Source organism: Colossoma macropomum, unplaced genomic scaffold (assembly GCF_904425465.1).
Source record: "Colossoma macropomum unplaced genomic scaffold, Colossoma_macropomum, whole genome shotgun sequence".
NCBI classification, from domain to species: Eukaryota; Metazoa; Chordata; class Actinopteri; order Characiformes; family Serrasalmidae; genus Colossoma; species Colossoma macropomum.
This window is the reverse complement of record NW_023494800.1, coordinates 32888552-32904039: the sequence shown is the minus strand read 5'-3', so window position 1 is coordinate 32904039 and position 15488 is coordinate 32888552. Positions and strand designations below refer to the sequence as shown.

General features: G+C 39.1%; 3 protein-coding genes across 6 annotated transcripts in view; 1 reads left to right on the top strand and 2 right to left on the bottom strand.

Moving 5' to 3' along the window:
• Window positions 1–947: 947 nt before the first annotated feature.
• Window positions 948–5102, bottom strand: rpl28 (ribosomal protein L28). Its single transcript, XM_036588332.1, is given in 6 exon segments — window positions 948–1088; window positions 1292–1410; window positions 2955–2988; window positions 2990–3079; window positions 3849–3939; window positions 5018–5102. Coding segments are annotated over 5 exon segments (411 nt in total). The 5' UTR covers window positions 3930–3939; window positions 5018–5102; the 3' UTR covers window positions 948–1001.
• Window positions 5103–5284: 182 nt separating this feature from the next.
• On the top strand, window positions 5285–13063 carry LOC118820170. Its single transcript, XM_036588331.1, has 8 exons — window positions 5285–6428; window positions 6526–6698; window positions 8295–8403; window positions 8855–8970; window positions 9104–9203; window positions 9976–10112; window positions 10277–10371; window positions 11677–13063. Exons 2-8 carry the CDS (start codon window positions 6608–6610, stop codon window positions 11692–11694), a joined length of 666 nt encoding a protein of 221 aa, XP_036444224.1. The 5' UTR covers window positions 5285–6428; window positions 6526–6607; the 3' UTR covers window positions 11695–13063.
• sec16a (SEC16 homolog A, endoplasmic reticulum export factor) overlaps window positions 12636–15488 on the bottom strand; it is a 47239-nt gene continuing 44386 nt past the window's right edge. For 3 of the 4 annotated variants that reach the window (XM_036588328.1, XM_036588330.1, XM_036588327.1), the window contains 2 exons: window positions 14998–15075; window positions 12636–13904 (listed from right to left, as the gene is read on the bottom strand). In XM_036588328.1, coding sequence (XP_036444221.1) covers window positions 13839–13904; window positions 14998–15075 — 144 coding nt within the window. In that variant the 3' untranslated portion in view covers window positions 12636–13838. The remainder of the gene's footprint in view (window positions 13905–14997; window positions 15076–15488) is intronic. The other variant, XM_036588326.1, reaches the window with a different exon arrangement.

Genomic DNA, 15488 nt, shown 5'->3' with positions numbered 1-15488 from the left:
ATCTGATTTCTAGATCGTACTGTGCTGTTTACATGACCATTTGAATAATCGGATAACTGCAGAAATCTGATTATGATCAGATTATTGAGTGCATGGAGGATACACACTCAATGCTACTAACTAAAGAGCTGTAGGTAATGAATAATAGGCATGGACGCAATTATTCACATGTTCAGATATCCAAACTTGTCTGATTTTGTGTAATCGGGTATTCAAATAAAGCAGGAGTGTCCAGTCTTTGGCCAGTGAGGCTGCAGGTAGTGATGTTATGCCTGAGCAGGTCAGGCACTTTTATGGAGAAGCAACCAATTTCTGAAGCCCCTCTGTAGGCAACTAATGCAGCCCCCATATATGTACCCCACAAACATTTCATAACCTGGTAACCGGTGGACGGAACATATGGACGTTCTACCCAGTGTCCACACTTCCAGAATGGGTTCAGCTGAGCTGAGGGTCAATATAAAGTCGTGACAGCCCACAAATATTTTTAAGGCTCTTCCACAATAAAAAAATACCTAAATTCTCGTTTTAAATCTCCATTTACATGCACACTTATTTGTCCTACAGCAGTTTAGCCTCACCCTTTCACACTGAAGTTATAAGGAGCATTTTCTAATTTCTTGCTGTTTTTTTTAAATGAGGCACAGCACAAATCAGCCAACTAGAGCAGAAGGTATTTATAGCCATCTTAAAGGCCCAGTAACAAACAGCCTGCTTAAAGGATAAAGAAAGGCTGATGAAGTCATGTAAAAATGAATTAACACTTTTTGGTGCACAGGACCACACAAGGGTCACAAACAGACCTCAGGAGGAAACAATGAAACCCAAGGAAAAACGTATGGGCCCTTCCAGTTTGCCTGCGGTCGCAGGCTTTTGTAAAGTGTTAACGCTGACGCTGAAGACTGAGTGAAAGTCTACCAAAGAACTCCAAATGACGGCACATCCGAGATATTTGACCAAAACACTTTATTAACTCAGACTGTGTTGTGTGAGGTGGGTGTTTATGTGCTCTTGGTGGTCCTGGAGCGCTTCTTCACCACCACAGGCTTCTGACTCCTCAGGATAGCACTGGCACGCCTCAGAGCCGCCTGATGGGGAGAAAAAGAGAGGTGTTTAAGAGGCGTGACAGGGTGAAAAAGCCTAATTTGTTAGCTGATAAAAGCATAGAAAAGCCTTTGTTCCCCCTCCAATATCAAGCATAGTTCAAAATAAACTAGGCCTTTGAGACTGCATGTAGATCAGCAGGGAACAGACTAAAATCTGCATCGCAAGTACCAGAGTAACTACTCACCATGCTGAGGTCCTTCCTGTAATTGTTTTTGCGGATGATGTTCCTCAGGCGGTTGAGTGTGGTGCGCGAGTTCTTGTTGATTGTGATCTTCTCGTATGACTTGACAGGTTTACGCTGACCTGAAACACAGTTTGCATTGGATTAAAAGGGGGGAAAATAGCCAATCAAAAACTATAAATACAATCGTGTTCAACATTCCTCATACTAGGTTGCAGTACATAAAGTTAAACAGGACTAATTAAGCTCTGTGCAATGAAACATGCAGCTGGGAACCGTTTTTCAGATCAGCAAACTGAGACATGACTTAAATTATCATAACGATAAACATTGTGATACTGCTCTGCTTTACCTACAGCTATCTTGAACTCTTCTGAGAGAAGTGTATCCACCTAGAAATTCTAGACTACAACCATGAGTCCAGTAGCAACTACATTACAAATGCAAAGACACAGTGGTAACAGGGCAGGGGTTGACACTGACCATTGTCCTGTGCCCCAGGCTGCAAGTCCCATTTTGGCCAACAAAAAAAATTAAGCCTGGTGCCCTAGTGATCATTTGCCTTGGTGATATTAAAACAAAATCACCAGACAGATGTGAATTTCCACACTTTCACAAATACTCACTCTACTGAAGGCATCAACTAAGAGTTGCATCAACTAAGAGCTCCACAACAAAATCTGCATCAAACCAGACTTTGTTGGAATTCGCCAACATTAACATTATCAGCGATCGCCAATGTGACAGCAAGTGACTACTTTCTAGACGTCCGAGCATTTCATCATAGCCTGCCACGATCAGCACTGAGTGGATGAAAGAGTGTGTGACTATTTTAGGAAGAACGTAATGCCTGTGTTCAATACAGGTACACCACAAGTTCATTCTTTCCCAAGAGTGTCTAGAAAACAATTCAGCATTTTTCATCAGAAGCGCTGCCATCTTTGGCGATAGAATAAACAAGGCCAATTAACCTCAGCCTGACAAAGATGGAGGTGGGTGAGCAGGACCAAATGAACACTCTAGCTCAAAGCTATACTGCCAAAAGTGATTATCCACTCATCAGTCCCCGGGTATAATGATGGGACACCGCTGAATGACATGCATTCCAACGACGCAGCTTCACCAAGCTGAGTATAACATGAATAAAAAGTTACCTAAAACTTTATTACATTTCAATAATGATCAAACTATTCATTTTGGCCACAAACTTCATTGGCTTGGAGGCTCCAGTGTAAATTTTATATATCCATCTACCCCAGTATATGATCAGATTACTTGATTACTCACCTAAAATGTATGTTTTAGTTCATTTTTACCCCAAAATTCATTTTGCCTTCCTTCATAGCAACCTTTACCACCGGCGCTCATCAACTTTAATTCTAAGGAGCCTACAAACGTCTTTTGTGCGCCTTTCTGGCTGCAACACACTGAGAAAAGGACTTTTTCACTGGCAGCCAAATACACCCATGGCTCATTAAACAGTGCCTGTATCTTCACTAGACAATCAGCAGAAGGTATTTATTTTGGAACACAGACTGGTAGAACAGCTGAATTTGGACAATAAGCCATTTGAAAGTGACCATTTAGAATTTAAAACGAAAAACCCACAACACACAGAGCCTGAAACACTATGCATTAAGACAAGTTACAGGACAGTGTACGGTACCTGCACGTTTCTTCAGGATGACAACTACACCCTTTGCCATCAGCAGCCTGCTCAACACCGACTGTCTTGCGGTGAACAAGACCGTTGAAACGGAAAGCATTCCTGGCCTTCAGGTTGTTTGGCTCCTGAAAGAGACACACATGCAATTAAGGATAAAAACAAATTCACCACCAAATTCAGACAATTTCACAATGTTTACAAAATTTCTGTTCTGTCTGGATTTGCTATAAAACAAACCATTACTATAGCTATTTGACTAAGGCTACATCACTGCGCACAAGGCAGCAAAACTCTTACCAGCTTCGCCAGCAATAGTTAAGGTCAAAATGAGACTAGTTTTAATGCCAGATTGAGTTTTATGCACTCCTTAATATAAACAAATTACAAGGTATTTTTGGGGAGCTACTTAGCTCAATCAAACAGCAGAGAATGTCATTTGGAAACTCAAAATACACTTAAGGCTACAGTGACAAGAAACTGTAAGGAAGTCCTTTCTGAACACAATATTACTTTAGACAAAAGGAGCCCCAGCTCTTTTTTCTGGAGCTCCAGGGTCCAGCAGAAATGGGTGTTTTAGACCAGGAAAATCAACCAAATCCAGCCTTCCAGGACCCAAGATGATCATCCCTGCTTTAGTCTAGCCCAGGTGTTCCCAATTTCAGCCCTGGCAACCCAATGCTGTGCACATTTGGGTTTACACACCTGATCCAACTCATTAGGGGTTGTTATTTAGTTACTGGGCTCAATTAGGGGTGCTATTACAAAGAAAAAAGTATGGGACTGGGTTTAGAAACCCCTGGTCTAGCCAAAATGACCACCAGCAAACCCAGCAGGCAGCACTCAGACAGACTGGTCAATGAGTTGAAGCAAAGCTGAACAGGCTTTGGCACTTACGGTGCTGTAGGTCTGTCCGTTCCTCTTGATGAGGAAACTGGAGTTGTTTCTGATCACCATCCACTGCAGGTGAGACGACATGATGGCGTTCCTGTAGGAGACAAAGAAGAACAGCTCGATTAACAGTCACACAGAAGATCCGCAGAGCTCTCTACTCTAGACTTAAGGGTCAGGTTCGTAGATACAGACTAAACCTAGTCTCGCAATGTCACCATCACCATTTTAAAAAAATAAATAAATAAATAAAACCCTGACACAATCCTAACCAAAACTATTTAGAGCCCAGCCTTCGCCAGGCATGCTCAGCTGAAGAACACGTCCAATAGTCCGCAGACAGCTGCTCATCCGACATTTTTTACTCATCTCTCACACTGCTGTGAGGATTTGATTGCATTTAACCACAAAGGCATTATTAGCCAGGTAAAAGCAAAGGAGCTGTATTCAGTAATTAAAAGGGATGTCTGAATACTTTTGGACATGTGGTGCATCTACACACCTGAAATAGATGACTCTTCAGTAAATGGTTCCATTTAGAAACCATGAGTTCTATATAAATGGTTCTCTGCATGGTGAAATGGTTCTTTAGATTGATGGAGTTTATAGTTCTATATAGAACCTTTTTGAAAATGCTCTGTAACTAATACGATGTCAAACTCATATACAGGAGCAGAACTATTTTCAAAAATGTGCCACACAGAACCATACACAACCCATTTTCCATAAATCTGACGAACCATCTTGCTGAAGTGTGTAAACTGAAGTTACCTCCGGCCACAACCGGCCATTTACACCGCATGTCAAGGCACCATGAACTACCAGGTGCCCAAATTCAGCCACACCATCAGCAGAACTCGAACACAGCCTTTATTTCTCCACTAACGGCCGCAGAAACCTTAATGTTTGTGATCGTATTTATAAGGGTAAACATATATTAGCCGTTAGCATTTCGTGGCTAACCGCTACTGAGACACCGAGCCGAGGCCTCGCAAACATCACGGAGTCATTTCGGTGAGAAATATGTCACCAAACTAAGTCATAACACCATTTCCACACCTCGGACAACATCTGCAACTCACTTTGCGAACACATACACAGTTTGTGATCAACTTGGCGCTAAAAATCGCCTTTTTTAAAGCGTATTAGGCGCAACACCAGACCGACCACGTTACCTTCTCAGCGGAGGAAGAGAGAGAGAAAGGAAGGAGTAGCGCGTCACAGGACGACTTTATAGATCACTGCGCCTGAAAGAGAAGTAAAAACGAGCGCATGTCGCCTGTTGTTAAGACTCTAAAAAGTGGGTGAAGTTTATATTTGACGGTTATTTGCGCTTGGCTGTGTAGAGATGCAGTAAGAAACGAAAAAGACAGTTTAAATATAGGAACTATATGTGTGGAGGTCGGTTGCGGAAGGATATTGCGATGTCAGTTGTTTGCGACAAGGGTTGTCTACGTCAGAGGCGCGCGTTCACCACAACAAGTAGTAGCGTTAGCGGTTAGCACGGCGGTGTTTTACTGATTTATTATGGTCTTTTATTGTGATATTTTAAGATTTTCCGCTTGTATAGTGAAGTAGATGTTGTACTCGTTATCGCTCTGTCGTGTTACAGTGTAATTAACTGTAATAGTGTTTTTTTGCGGTGGTTCGCTTTAATTTTCTGGCAGTGTTTATAGCGTTACTGGGTTGCGCCGTTTAAGCGTAAGTTCGTGCGTAGATTTACGTTACGTAAGCGCTCTTTTGACGTTACTTCGTTTCGCACTATCATTTTACTGAATTCGGTTGCCGTAAATAAAGTCTTAGTTGCTAAAAAATCGAGTGTATTCGCTTTTAACCAGAGGTAAACTTTAACTAGTTATTGCTAACAAGCTACACGGGAAACACTGAAGTCTCTATGCACTGATATTCTGTGGAAAACAGGGCCTGCCAGCACTGCTGCTCGATAATAGCAAAAAATGATAATCGCGATTATTTTGGTCAGTATTGAGATCACGATTGTTTAACGCGATATCGCATTGACTTATTTATTGAAATAAAAAAAAACTTTTTTCCATGAACTTTAAATGTAATTCAACCGAAAAATCACATCGAAAAAGAAATATTAAAAAAGATATATAAACATTTAAATAATATAAAAATAATGTCAACCATGTTATAGGGCTCTTCCACAACCTACGAAAAACTACCAAACATATGTAAAAATAATAAACAAAAATAAAGTAGACCAAAATAAATTAGATGAATTTTGGCTTTTTGGGAGGGGTGAATTCACGGCATTGTAAAGGAAAGAGGCGTGCCGGATTTGTGAGACAAAACAAGGCGAAACGGCACAACAATCGTCTCCAATATGTTTTTATAGTTGTTGGAAGCCAAAATTGTAATTGAAAATAAAATTAAATTAATCACCCAGCCCTCCTTTCCAGTTCAGCGTTTTAAACAGAATTGAAGAAACCTGAATACCTGTAGCATTGTTTTTAAATTCACTTTGAAATTCCTGAAAGTGCACCATTTTTTTTCCTAACTATTCCTACTGTTAGAAGCAACATGTTTGCAGAAGTGGAGCTGAAAGTTATACAAGAACCGAAGGTAGCTACTATTTTTTAACGTATAAATACATATGGCAACTCGTTTATATTAGTAATGCGTAAAATGTAGCGTGTTATAGCCTTTTCTTGACCTACAGTGTAGCTGGTGACGTAGTATGAGGCTGCTTGATTTGCGATGAGCTCGGAGTGACAGAGCAGCCACATCTTAACGTCTTGGTGATGGACGACGAAGAGGATCTGGAGTCACTTGGGGAGAAGCTGTATGATCTGATCTATCCCAAACATGCAGATATGGCTCCAAAACTAACAGGTGAAGCCTTTTCGATGAAGCTAAAGCAGAGCTTGCATCTCATAGATGTTATCAATTCATCACCTTTCTGATAAACGTTAATCAGGTCTGTCGTTTATGTGGAAGTTTGTGCAGTTTAATACACTGATATGTCATGAATCAGCAGGCAGAGGTCTTCAGTATCTTTAATGGATACTACGTGCAGATCTTAATGTTATACTGTGCTCAGAAATAGTCTTAAGACACTGTATGTCTGGTTTATTTGTTACTTTCCAAGCTAAAGACATATTAATTGGTGTCCATCAGAAAAATGACAAACAGGTTTACTGACTGAAACTGAAAATGCTCCCAATAATGAACTGAAAAGGCAAGTAAAGTTAGTGAGACACACATTAGTGTCTCTTTCCTTTATATAGGTCAGTATTTAGTTGATTTAGATTAGTATTTTGTTGCATATTTCATCTGAGGCCAAACCAAGTTGGTTGGGTTTTCTCATTTTGATGACCAGAGCATGACTGACATTCACGTTATATTTATTCCTTTGATTATGAGTGCTTCTTATCTAGATTACAATTGTATTCAACTTACAGAGAGCTTTCCAGAAGAAGCTCTGGTTTGAAGATCTCTGTTTTATACATGCAAACCCTCTATTGAGCGATGTTGCCTCAGGGCAACAAACAAATTTTCCTCACTCTACAATAACATTATACATATTTAAAGACAACAATAGGGTTAATAATAAATGGAGTTTGAGTAAGCCAATAAAAAGCATGTACATACTATGTCATACTATCTCTTATTGGGCACATTTAAACTTCTTTTTTAATGTTCAGTATAATTTTTTTTTGTTATGAGAATTTTCAGAAATATATTTGTTGCCTAGAAGCGACAGTGGAATGGATTTAGCCAGTAACAAGCCACTGCACCACTTCAGGGAACGCGGCTCTGAATCATTTCGTCCCATTGTCGCTCAACGTTGCCTCAAGGCAGCATACTCCAAAAGGACCCCTGCACACATTACTATTATTTTTTAATGTTTTTGAATTTAATAATCAGGCCCAAAAATACATCAAGGATCACTTTATGCAAGCAAAGTGAACATTTTTTTTTATTTAATTGCTCTCATAATGCGTGCGATAGAGGCTTAATTAGTGTCCCAGTGTTTCATTAGAAGTGGAATAGAGGGTTTGATAAAAGCCTTCTAGTTTGCTATTTTTCAGTTGGATCTGAAGTATTGTTGATAAGTTGTATTATTACTCAAACAGTGAACTTCTGAATATGGTAAAGCACCATTTCCACAATACATTAACAAGACTGCGCCCTTAAAAGATGATTCTTCAAGGGTCCTTTTGTAAAAGGAATGGTTCTGTATAGAACCATCTTGAAAGAGGCCCTGAATATTCTGCTGTAACTCCCGTTAAGGTGAAGCAATCAAAACCAAAAATACACTACATACCTTAATGTGTGTGTAATCGATTGCATCCACAAGTTGAAATCTTTTTTTCTACAGTTTGCCTTTGAGCACTTTATGTATAATGAGCTGTACTGAAGTACAGTGAGCAATTCAGTATGGAGATTTCTGATTGGCTGAGTGCCCCATGTTGTGTTTGGTGGCAGGAATGCTGCTCGAGTTGCCAGGAGCTGTGATTGGTCAGATGCTGCAGGATGAAGCGCTCCTTACCAAAGCACTGGACAGAGCACTTGCAGCCTTGCAACCTGACGGCAGGTAATACATGCACACAGCTGCACATGAGCCTGAGGTTACCAGGCTTAATGCCAAGCGTGGGCTAGAAGGGTACAAAGCCCCCCAGCATTGAGCTGTGGAGCTTAACTGTGTTCTCTGGAGTGATGGAGCTCCATCCAGTACCTTTGGGATGAGTTGGAGTTCCAGAACTGTCTAACATCAGTACCTGACCTCACTAATGGTCAATCAAATCCTCACAGCAATGTTCCAACATATAGTGCAAAGCCTTCCCAGAAGAATAGACGCTGTTACTGCAGCACAAACTCCATATTAATATCCTTCTTTACAGAAAATTTGCAAACTTTTGAACTTACAGTACATTTAGAACAATAATGTATAATATTATATTGTATATATAATAATATTAATACATAACAGTATATAACAATGATATTAATACACTGTTGATTTTTTCTATATTTTGATTTCTCAGCAAACCGCCGCCAACAAAGTCTGATGATGCAGACTCCGTCTCCTCCGACTCTCTGGGTGAACAGCTGTACGATCTCATTGACCTCTTCAACACTGGACACACTCAGAAAATAACAGGTCACCAGTCCGTCCATCCATCTGCACCTCCTACGTTTCTGACCGTTCATTCATTCATCGTATAAACATGTTGCAGAAAGCCCTTTTTAAATCTGCTTTATATCTGTGTCCTGTTGCCGTGGATACTCTGCAGGTATGCTATTGGAGCAGAGAAAGGAGGCGGTGCTTCAGCTGCTGTCAGACCCCACCCTGCTGGAGGAGAAGGTCAAAACGGCCCTAAAAATTTTAGAAGAGTGAGTCTGGGTGTGAGTGAAAGTGACTAAGTGTCTGGGTGGGAAAGAAGTAGTTCACAATACACAGTATGTATCAGCATATTTAGACCAGTAGTGCCACATTAAAGAGTAACTATGAGTATGATATTGTTTTACATTTCGCAGACCGCACTGGCATAAATCTAATTTAACAGGACCAGTTATGCTGGTCTTTGTAATGAAGCTTGCAGTTGGTCAGTGTTCTTTAAAGTGCACATACTTTTAAATTTTTTGTGTTTAATTTTTTCCCCTGAGGTCCTTTTACATTATCTGTGTTGATTTACATACCAAAAACAGTCATCATTCATTTTTACATGACCACTTTCCTTTTTAACTGTGCTTTTAAGGCTGATTTATATGTAAATAAGCTTTGTTCTGATTGGCAGTGCCCCATTAAAAAAACAGTTTGAGCTGAAACACTCCTTATAACTTCAGTGTGAGTCGGCAGAGCTAAACTGCTGTAGGCTGAATAGGTGGATATATGAAAATGTGTTTGTTTTTGTGACCTCACAAAAACAGTGAATTCAAAATGAGCTGTTTTTGCAGCTTAGTTTACGTATATGGGCTGTATGTAGTGGGAAGTGGGTAGTGGGAAGTCTCCATGATTAGGGCCTTTTAAGCACTGACGAAACCCATGATGTGCTTAGCAAAGCAAACTGTGACGTAATTAATCACTATAAAGATCAACACCATCATACTGTCAAGTTCAACCCTAAAAAACAGTTGTCAGTGTTTTGACCCCCTGCGTTCGCAGTATGTCTGGCTGTGGGCAGAGCCAGGGGGAGACTGACGTGAGCGACAGCTTGGGCAAAGATGAAGTAGAAGCTATCGGAGAGACGCTTTTCGGACTCGTGCAGGACATAGAGCCCGCCCACTGTGCTGACATCACAGGTGAGCCTGTCCTACATGTGCGGTAAGCTTCATGTATGTGTATCATTTATTTCTTTGTGTGTTTGTTAATGCTTTAGTGATGCATCTGCTGTTACACGTAGTAAATGGTTTTGTAAAGTATATTGTGTTTGAATATGAGAGTATAATGTATGGTGTGTGTTTAGGGATGCTGCTAGAAATGGACTCTTCGACTCTGCAAAAGATCCTGTCTGATCGGGCCATGCTGGAGGTCGCAGTTCAGCGGGCAAAGAATGCTCTGGTACACAGGCACACATGCACTCACTCACATATACACTTAGGTCCAAAAGTGTCCCGATGCCCTTTTTAAACAGTGAATTTAGCTGCTTGTATTTAATTTTTTCCACTTTTGGAAATGTATAGTTTGTATAGTTTTATATACCAAAAAGGTTGCTTTTAGTTATTTTTACATGAGTATTTTCCTCCCTTCTTTTTATGCCTTAGAATATTTTTGTTACTCTGCCTTTAACCCTGTATTGACTCAGAGCAACTCATTTTCCTTACTTTACAATAACATTATACATATGTAAAGACAACAGTAAGGTTAACAATGAAGGGATGAGTTTGAGTAAGTCAATAAAAAGCATGTACTTTGTCATAGCATCTCTTAGTGGGCACATTTAAACCTCTTTTTTAACATTCGTCTCTATATCATTTTTTTCCATTGTTGCACAATGTTGCCTCGAGGCAACATACTCCAAAAGGATCCCTGCACACATTATTATAATTTTTTTTCATGTTTTTGAAGTTAATAATCAGGTCTGAAAATATAAATCAAGGACCATTTATGCAAGAAAGTAATATTTTTTTAATTTGCTCTCAAAATGCAGTAGAGGGTTAAAGGGCCATTCCACCGAGAAACTCAGTCAGAATTGTTCACAGTGGTGGTGATAGGAACCAGACGTCCACCTCTAAAAGCTCCCTCACAGAAAGTTACTACATGAAATGGTTATAATTACACTATGGTCTGAGATATTGTTTACAATATATATGATACGTACGATATTTGTTCTGTAAGGATTTGGCCTAAAACATGTTTAAAAATACATTCATGGCAGAGAGATACATGTATGGTGTTGTGAGCCAAACTAGTCTCCAAAGAGAACTTCTAAAGTATAAAACTCAGAAGACGCATGTAGGACCCAGAACTGATCATCCAACATCAGTACCTGACACCACTAATGCTTTTGTGGCTGAATGCAATCATATCCTCACAGCAATGTTTCAACATCTAGTGTAAAGCCTTCCCAGAAAGGTAGAGGCTGTTGCTGCAGCAAAGGGGGACAAACTCCCTGTTAATGCGCTTCATTTCAGATGAAAAAAATGGAGGAGCAGGTGTCTACAAATTTTTGAACATATAATATCCGTCCATGAAGGGCTTTCAGCTTTGAACGAAGTCTTGGTTTGGATTCAGATAACTCACTATAAAAGTACTAAACCTCTATACAGAGTCTGATCCTGGGAGCAGGACTATTGTACTCATAGATGAATTTCTTCATGACTATGATGTGGAGTAATTAACTGTTTTTCCCCTTTTTGTCCACAGGAGGGCGCCTTGAGTTGAACACAGCTGGAGAGCAGGTGAAGACCAAGTGGAAAATGAAAAGGCAGAACTGCCTTTTCAACATGGACAGTTGGTTGTGTTTACATGTAATCAATAATCGGATTTCTGCAGTTATCTGATTATTCAAATGGTCATGTAAACACCATAATTCGAATTCTTAGATCGGAGTAAGGTCTAGAAATCCGATAAAGAGAGCTGGAATTGAGCTCAGTGATCAGATTTCTCAGTGCATGTGAACTCTGATTTCTTTCAGATTTCTGAGTTTGTGAATGCGCGAGAACTAAACGATATGAAAATAAATAAGCAGCGTTGCAGCGAGACGAAGCAAAACACTTTTGGAGCGACACTGAAACCAAATACATGCTTGTCAAAATGAAGGATTTAAATATTCTTCATCTTCTAGATGACGCATTTTCATATTTTCAGGTAAAGTGGCTCGATGTAAAGTTGTAGCATGAATTTCGTGTTTTACGTTACGTTTACGTCCTCTGCGAGTTTATTGGCTGGTTGTAAAGCAGAAATCCGATTATTGTCTGACTCATGTAGACCTGGAGTTTCCCCATTATCTGATTACTCAAGTGCTCAACATGATCAGATTACTGACAAAATCTGATTCTTGCAGTTAACAGATTATTAAGTGCATGTAAACAGTTTCCCAATCCTGCTCCCTTAGTCATCTGAAATTTGTTTTTCCTGCTCTAATCCACCTAAATCAGCACATAAGCTTATTCCTGAAAACCTTTATAAGCTTCAAATAGGCATGTTAGAGTTCTTTTCTGTCTTAATGTATGGGGATGGTTGCATCAAAAGCATTCCCATGTTTACACCTATGCTGTTTAGTATATAGTGTCATAATTACCAGATCATAGCAAGGGGGGTCCTTGTTTATTTTGTTCCAGAATGATATTGTAAATACATTTTTTTGAAGAGTTTAGCAAACGTTTAGCTACATTCCTTTTAATAAACAGACTCAAATTTGCATGGTTTACATGTTTAAAAACTATTTACAGTGTTATAAACCATATATTATTCGCTGTTTTAACACTCAAATAAACGAAACCATTCAGCCTTTCAGTTCGCTTTCAAATGAGGAAGGAAATTAACATTCGGCACATCCTGCCAAGTGCTAAAGAGCTCAAAAATATCTTTATTTTCATCACTTTGTTTCTTGTCTTGTCAAGAGTTTTACAGTCAATTAAACACAATGAATAAGTCCAGGCTTCCTTCAGAGTAATCCATTGGAATTACTAAACAACTCACTTTTGCCATGGAATGAGACCAGCAACAGAGGGGGATTATGTGAAAAGCTGAAGTTTACGGCAAAGAAATAAAATCATGAAAATCATCTTTAAAAAAAAAATCACGAGAATTGACCAGAGAAAGCGGCAATACATGTACAATTGAGTTGGGATCGTATATAAATCATACAAATCTATGAAAATGTTTCTACAAGTGAAAAAAAAAAATCATGAATCCGAGTGAAGCAGAGCAGGGACAGGGGTTTAGCGCACGCAGACTACAGTTCATAAATATTCATTCTGATATACAGACTGTGGGGGTGATGATTAAAAAAAGCTTCATAAATGCTTCTCATTCCAACAGGAAGCTGTAATAAATACCTAAAATATTCCAACAACCCTCGCCTCACTATTACCACGCCAACAACGGGCCAGATGACCACACCTCGCCCGCACTGGTTGCCTCCCACCGGCACTCCCCTCTCTCTCTCTCTCTCTCTCTCACACAAGCACACATACTCGCTCGCTCTCACAAACACACAGGGCTGAAATGCAGTTACAATTAGGCAAACTAAACGAATCTAAACAATATTATTGCACTTAAATGTCACACTGTTCAGAGGGAAGAGCATTCCAATCAAGACACAGGGCAAACAAGAGTCAGAGGAAGAAGACGACAGAAGAAGAGTAGAGACGAGAGACGGGGCTAATGCGTCTCTTGAGGGCGATGGCTTGCCTGTATAGACCATCATACACTCGTAAAAGAAAAACATGGAATAAACTGGGATGATGACGGCGAACAAGATGAAGGTGGTGACCACTGGGAGGCCAGACGGTGGACCAGCGCTTCTGAGTCTGGATCGAAATTCATCCTTAAGTGTTGTAGAACCACAGCGATCCGTGTCTTTATTTCAGTGTGGGGTACTCCCGCTGCCCCAGTCGCCCAGGACGAGACCGAGCTGGAGGAGCAGACTGACAGAGACACAGTGTTAGACGGGACGCTGTGATTCGTCAGGACTGGTACGTTTTATACATCAGTATCTCCAATTCGTCACCAGCGAACTAACACTGATCAGTGTTTTAGCTTCCAGCCATGCAGTTTACATACTTATGTACTACTGGGGGCCGTCAAAGGATTACAACAATCACAGTTAATCACATTTTTCTGTAGTTTGTATTATAACCTATATAAATAAACTATCCTAATCTATCATGATTAATCACATTAGTTTGCAGTTGGTACTGTAAACTAATAAAAAGTAGTAATCAATCACATTTAACCACGGTCAGTATTATAAACAATATAATAGAAACTATAGTGGTCAATCACATTTAATCACACTATGCAACTATGATTACTATAGTTTATATTATGATCACATTTTGCAGTCAGTATTATGAACTATATAATATAAACTAGTAATCACATTTAATTATAATCAGTATTATAAACAATATAAACTATAGTAGTCAATCACATTTAATCACATGCAACTATGATAACTAGTTTATATTATCACATTTAATTACATTTTGCAGTCAGTATTATGAACTATATAATAAACTAGTAATCACATTTAATTACAATCAGTATTAAACAATATATAAGCTGATCAATCACATTATTTAGTCAGTACTATAAACTATAGTAGTAATAAATAGTAATTACATTTAATCACATTTTGCAACTACAATTACAAGTTTATATTATCACACTTAATCACATTATGTAGCCAGTATTATAAACTATATAACAAATTAGTCATCAATCACATTCAATCACATTTATTCAGTATTATAAACTACATAATATAAACTAGTCAATCACATTATTTTGTAGTCAGTATTATAAACTACATCATAAACTATAGTAGTCAGTGATTATTAATCACATTTTGTTGTTATTTTGTTTGTTGTTTTTTACTTAAACGTTTGATCACATTTGTCTTACTTGCTCAAATTTTATCTTAAAGATTTTGTTCATTTAAAAAATTGCTCAAAATGATGCGACTAATTGTGATTGTTTTACTCGTTTGGCAGCTCTAATAATTAAAGCACCTCTTACCTGTGCAAACTGAGAGGGATTATAAAAAGTCACGCCTCCTGTGGGTGGAGCTCCCTGGGCCGGTGGCTGTGTGGGGACCTACAAGAACACAGGCACGGTTACTATAGTGACCTTGACCAGCCACAACCTCTGACACTCACAGTGCCAATACAATATGTATAGTACATCTAGACAGCTGAAGGTGGCGCTAAGGAGACAGTAACTCTCCTACGTACAAATGAATGGTTTTTCAGCATCTTTAATCATCCTGTAAGATCGTTTCCCTAATATTTCTCTAAGAACACATTTCTGTATGAATTGTTTTATTGTTTCCACATAGAATGGATTTATGCTGATTTTGCAAAACAAGAAAATAAAAATTGGACATTTAAAAGAAAAATAAATACAGTACTTTGCAAAAGTCAGAGAGCACAATTTATTTAACCTCCAGTCAAAACAGCCATTAAGTACAAGATGTTCATTTACGGGAGATATTTCTGAGGAGATTAGAT

Excerpts from the sequence above, each read along its gene's own strand:
- LOC118820170 (XM_036588331.1), top strand. The coding sequence starts at position 6,608 with ATGGACGACGAAGAGGATCTGGAGTCACTTGGGGAGAAGCTGTATGAT. Across the intron at positions 6,699-8,294 it reads TATGGCTCCAAAACTAACAG|GAATGCTGCTCGAGTTGCCA; the intron begins GTGAAGCCTTTT and ends GTTTGGTGGCAG. Across the intron at positions 10,113-10,276 it reads CCACTGTGCTGACATCACAG|GGATGCTGCTAGAAATGGAC; the intron begins GTGAGCCTGTCC and ends GTGTGTGTTTAG.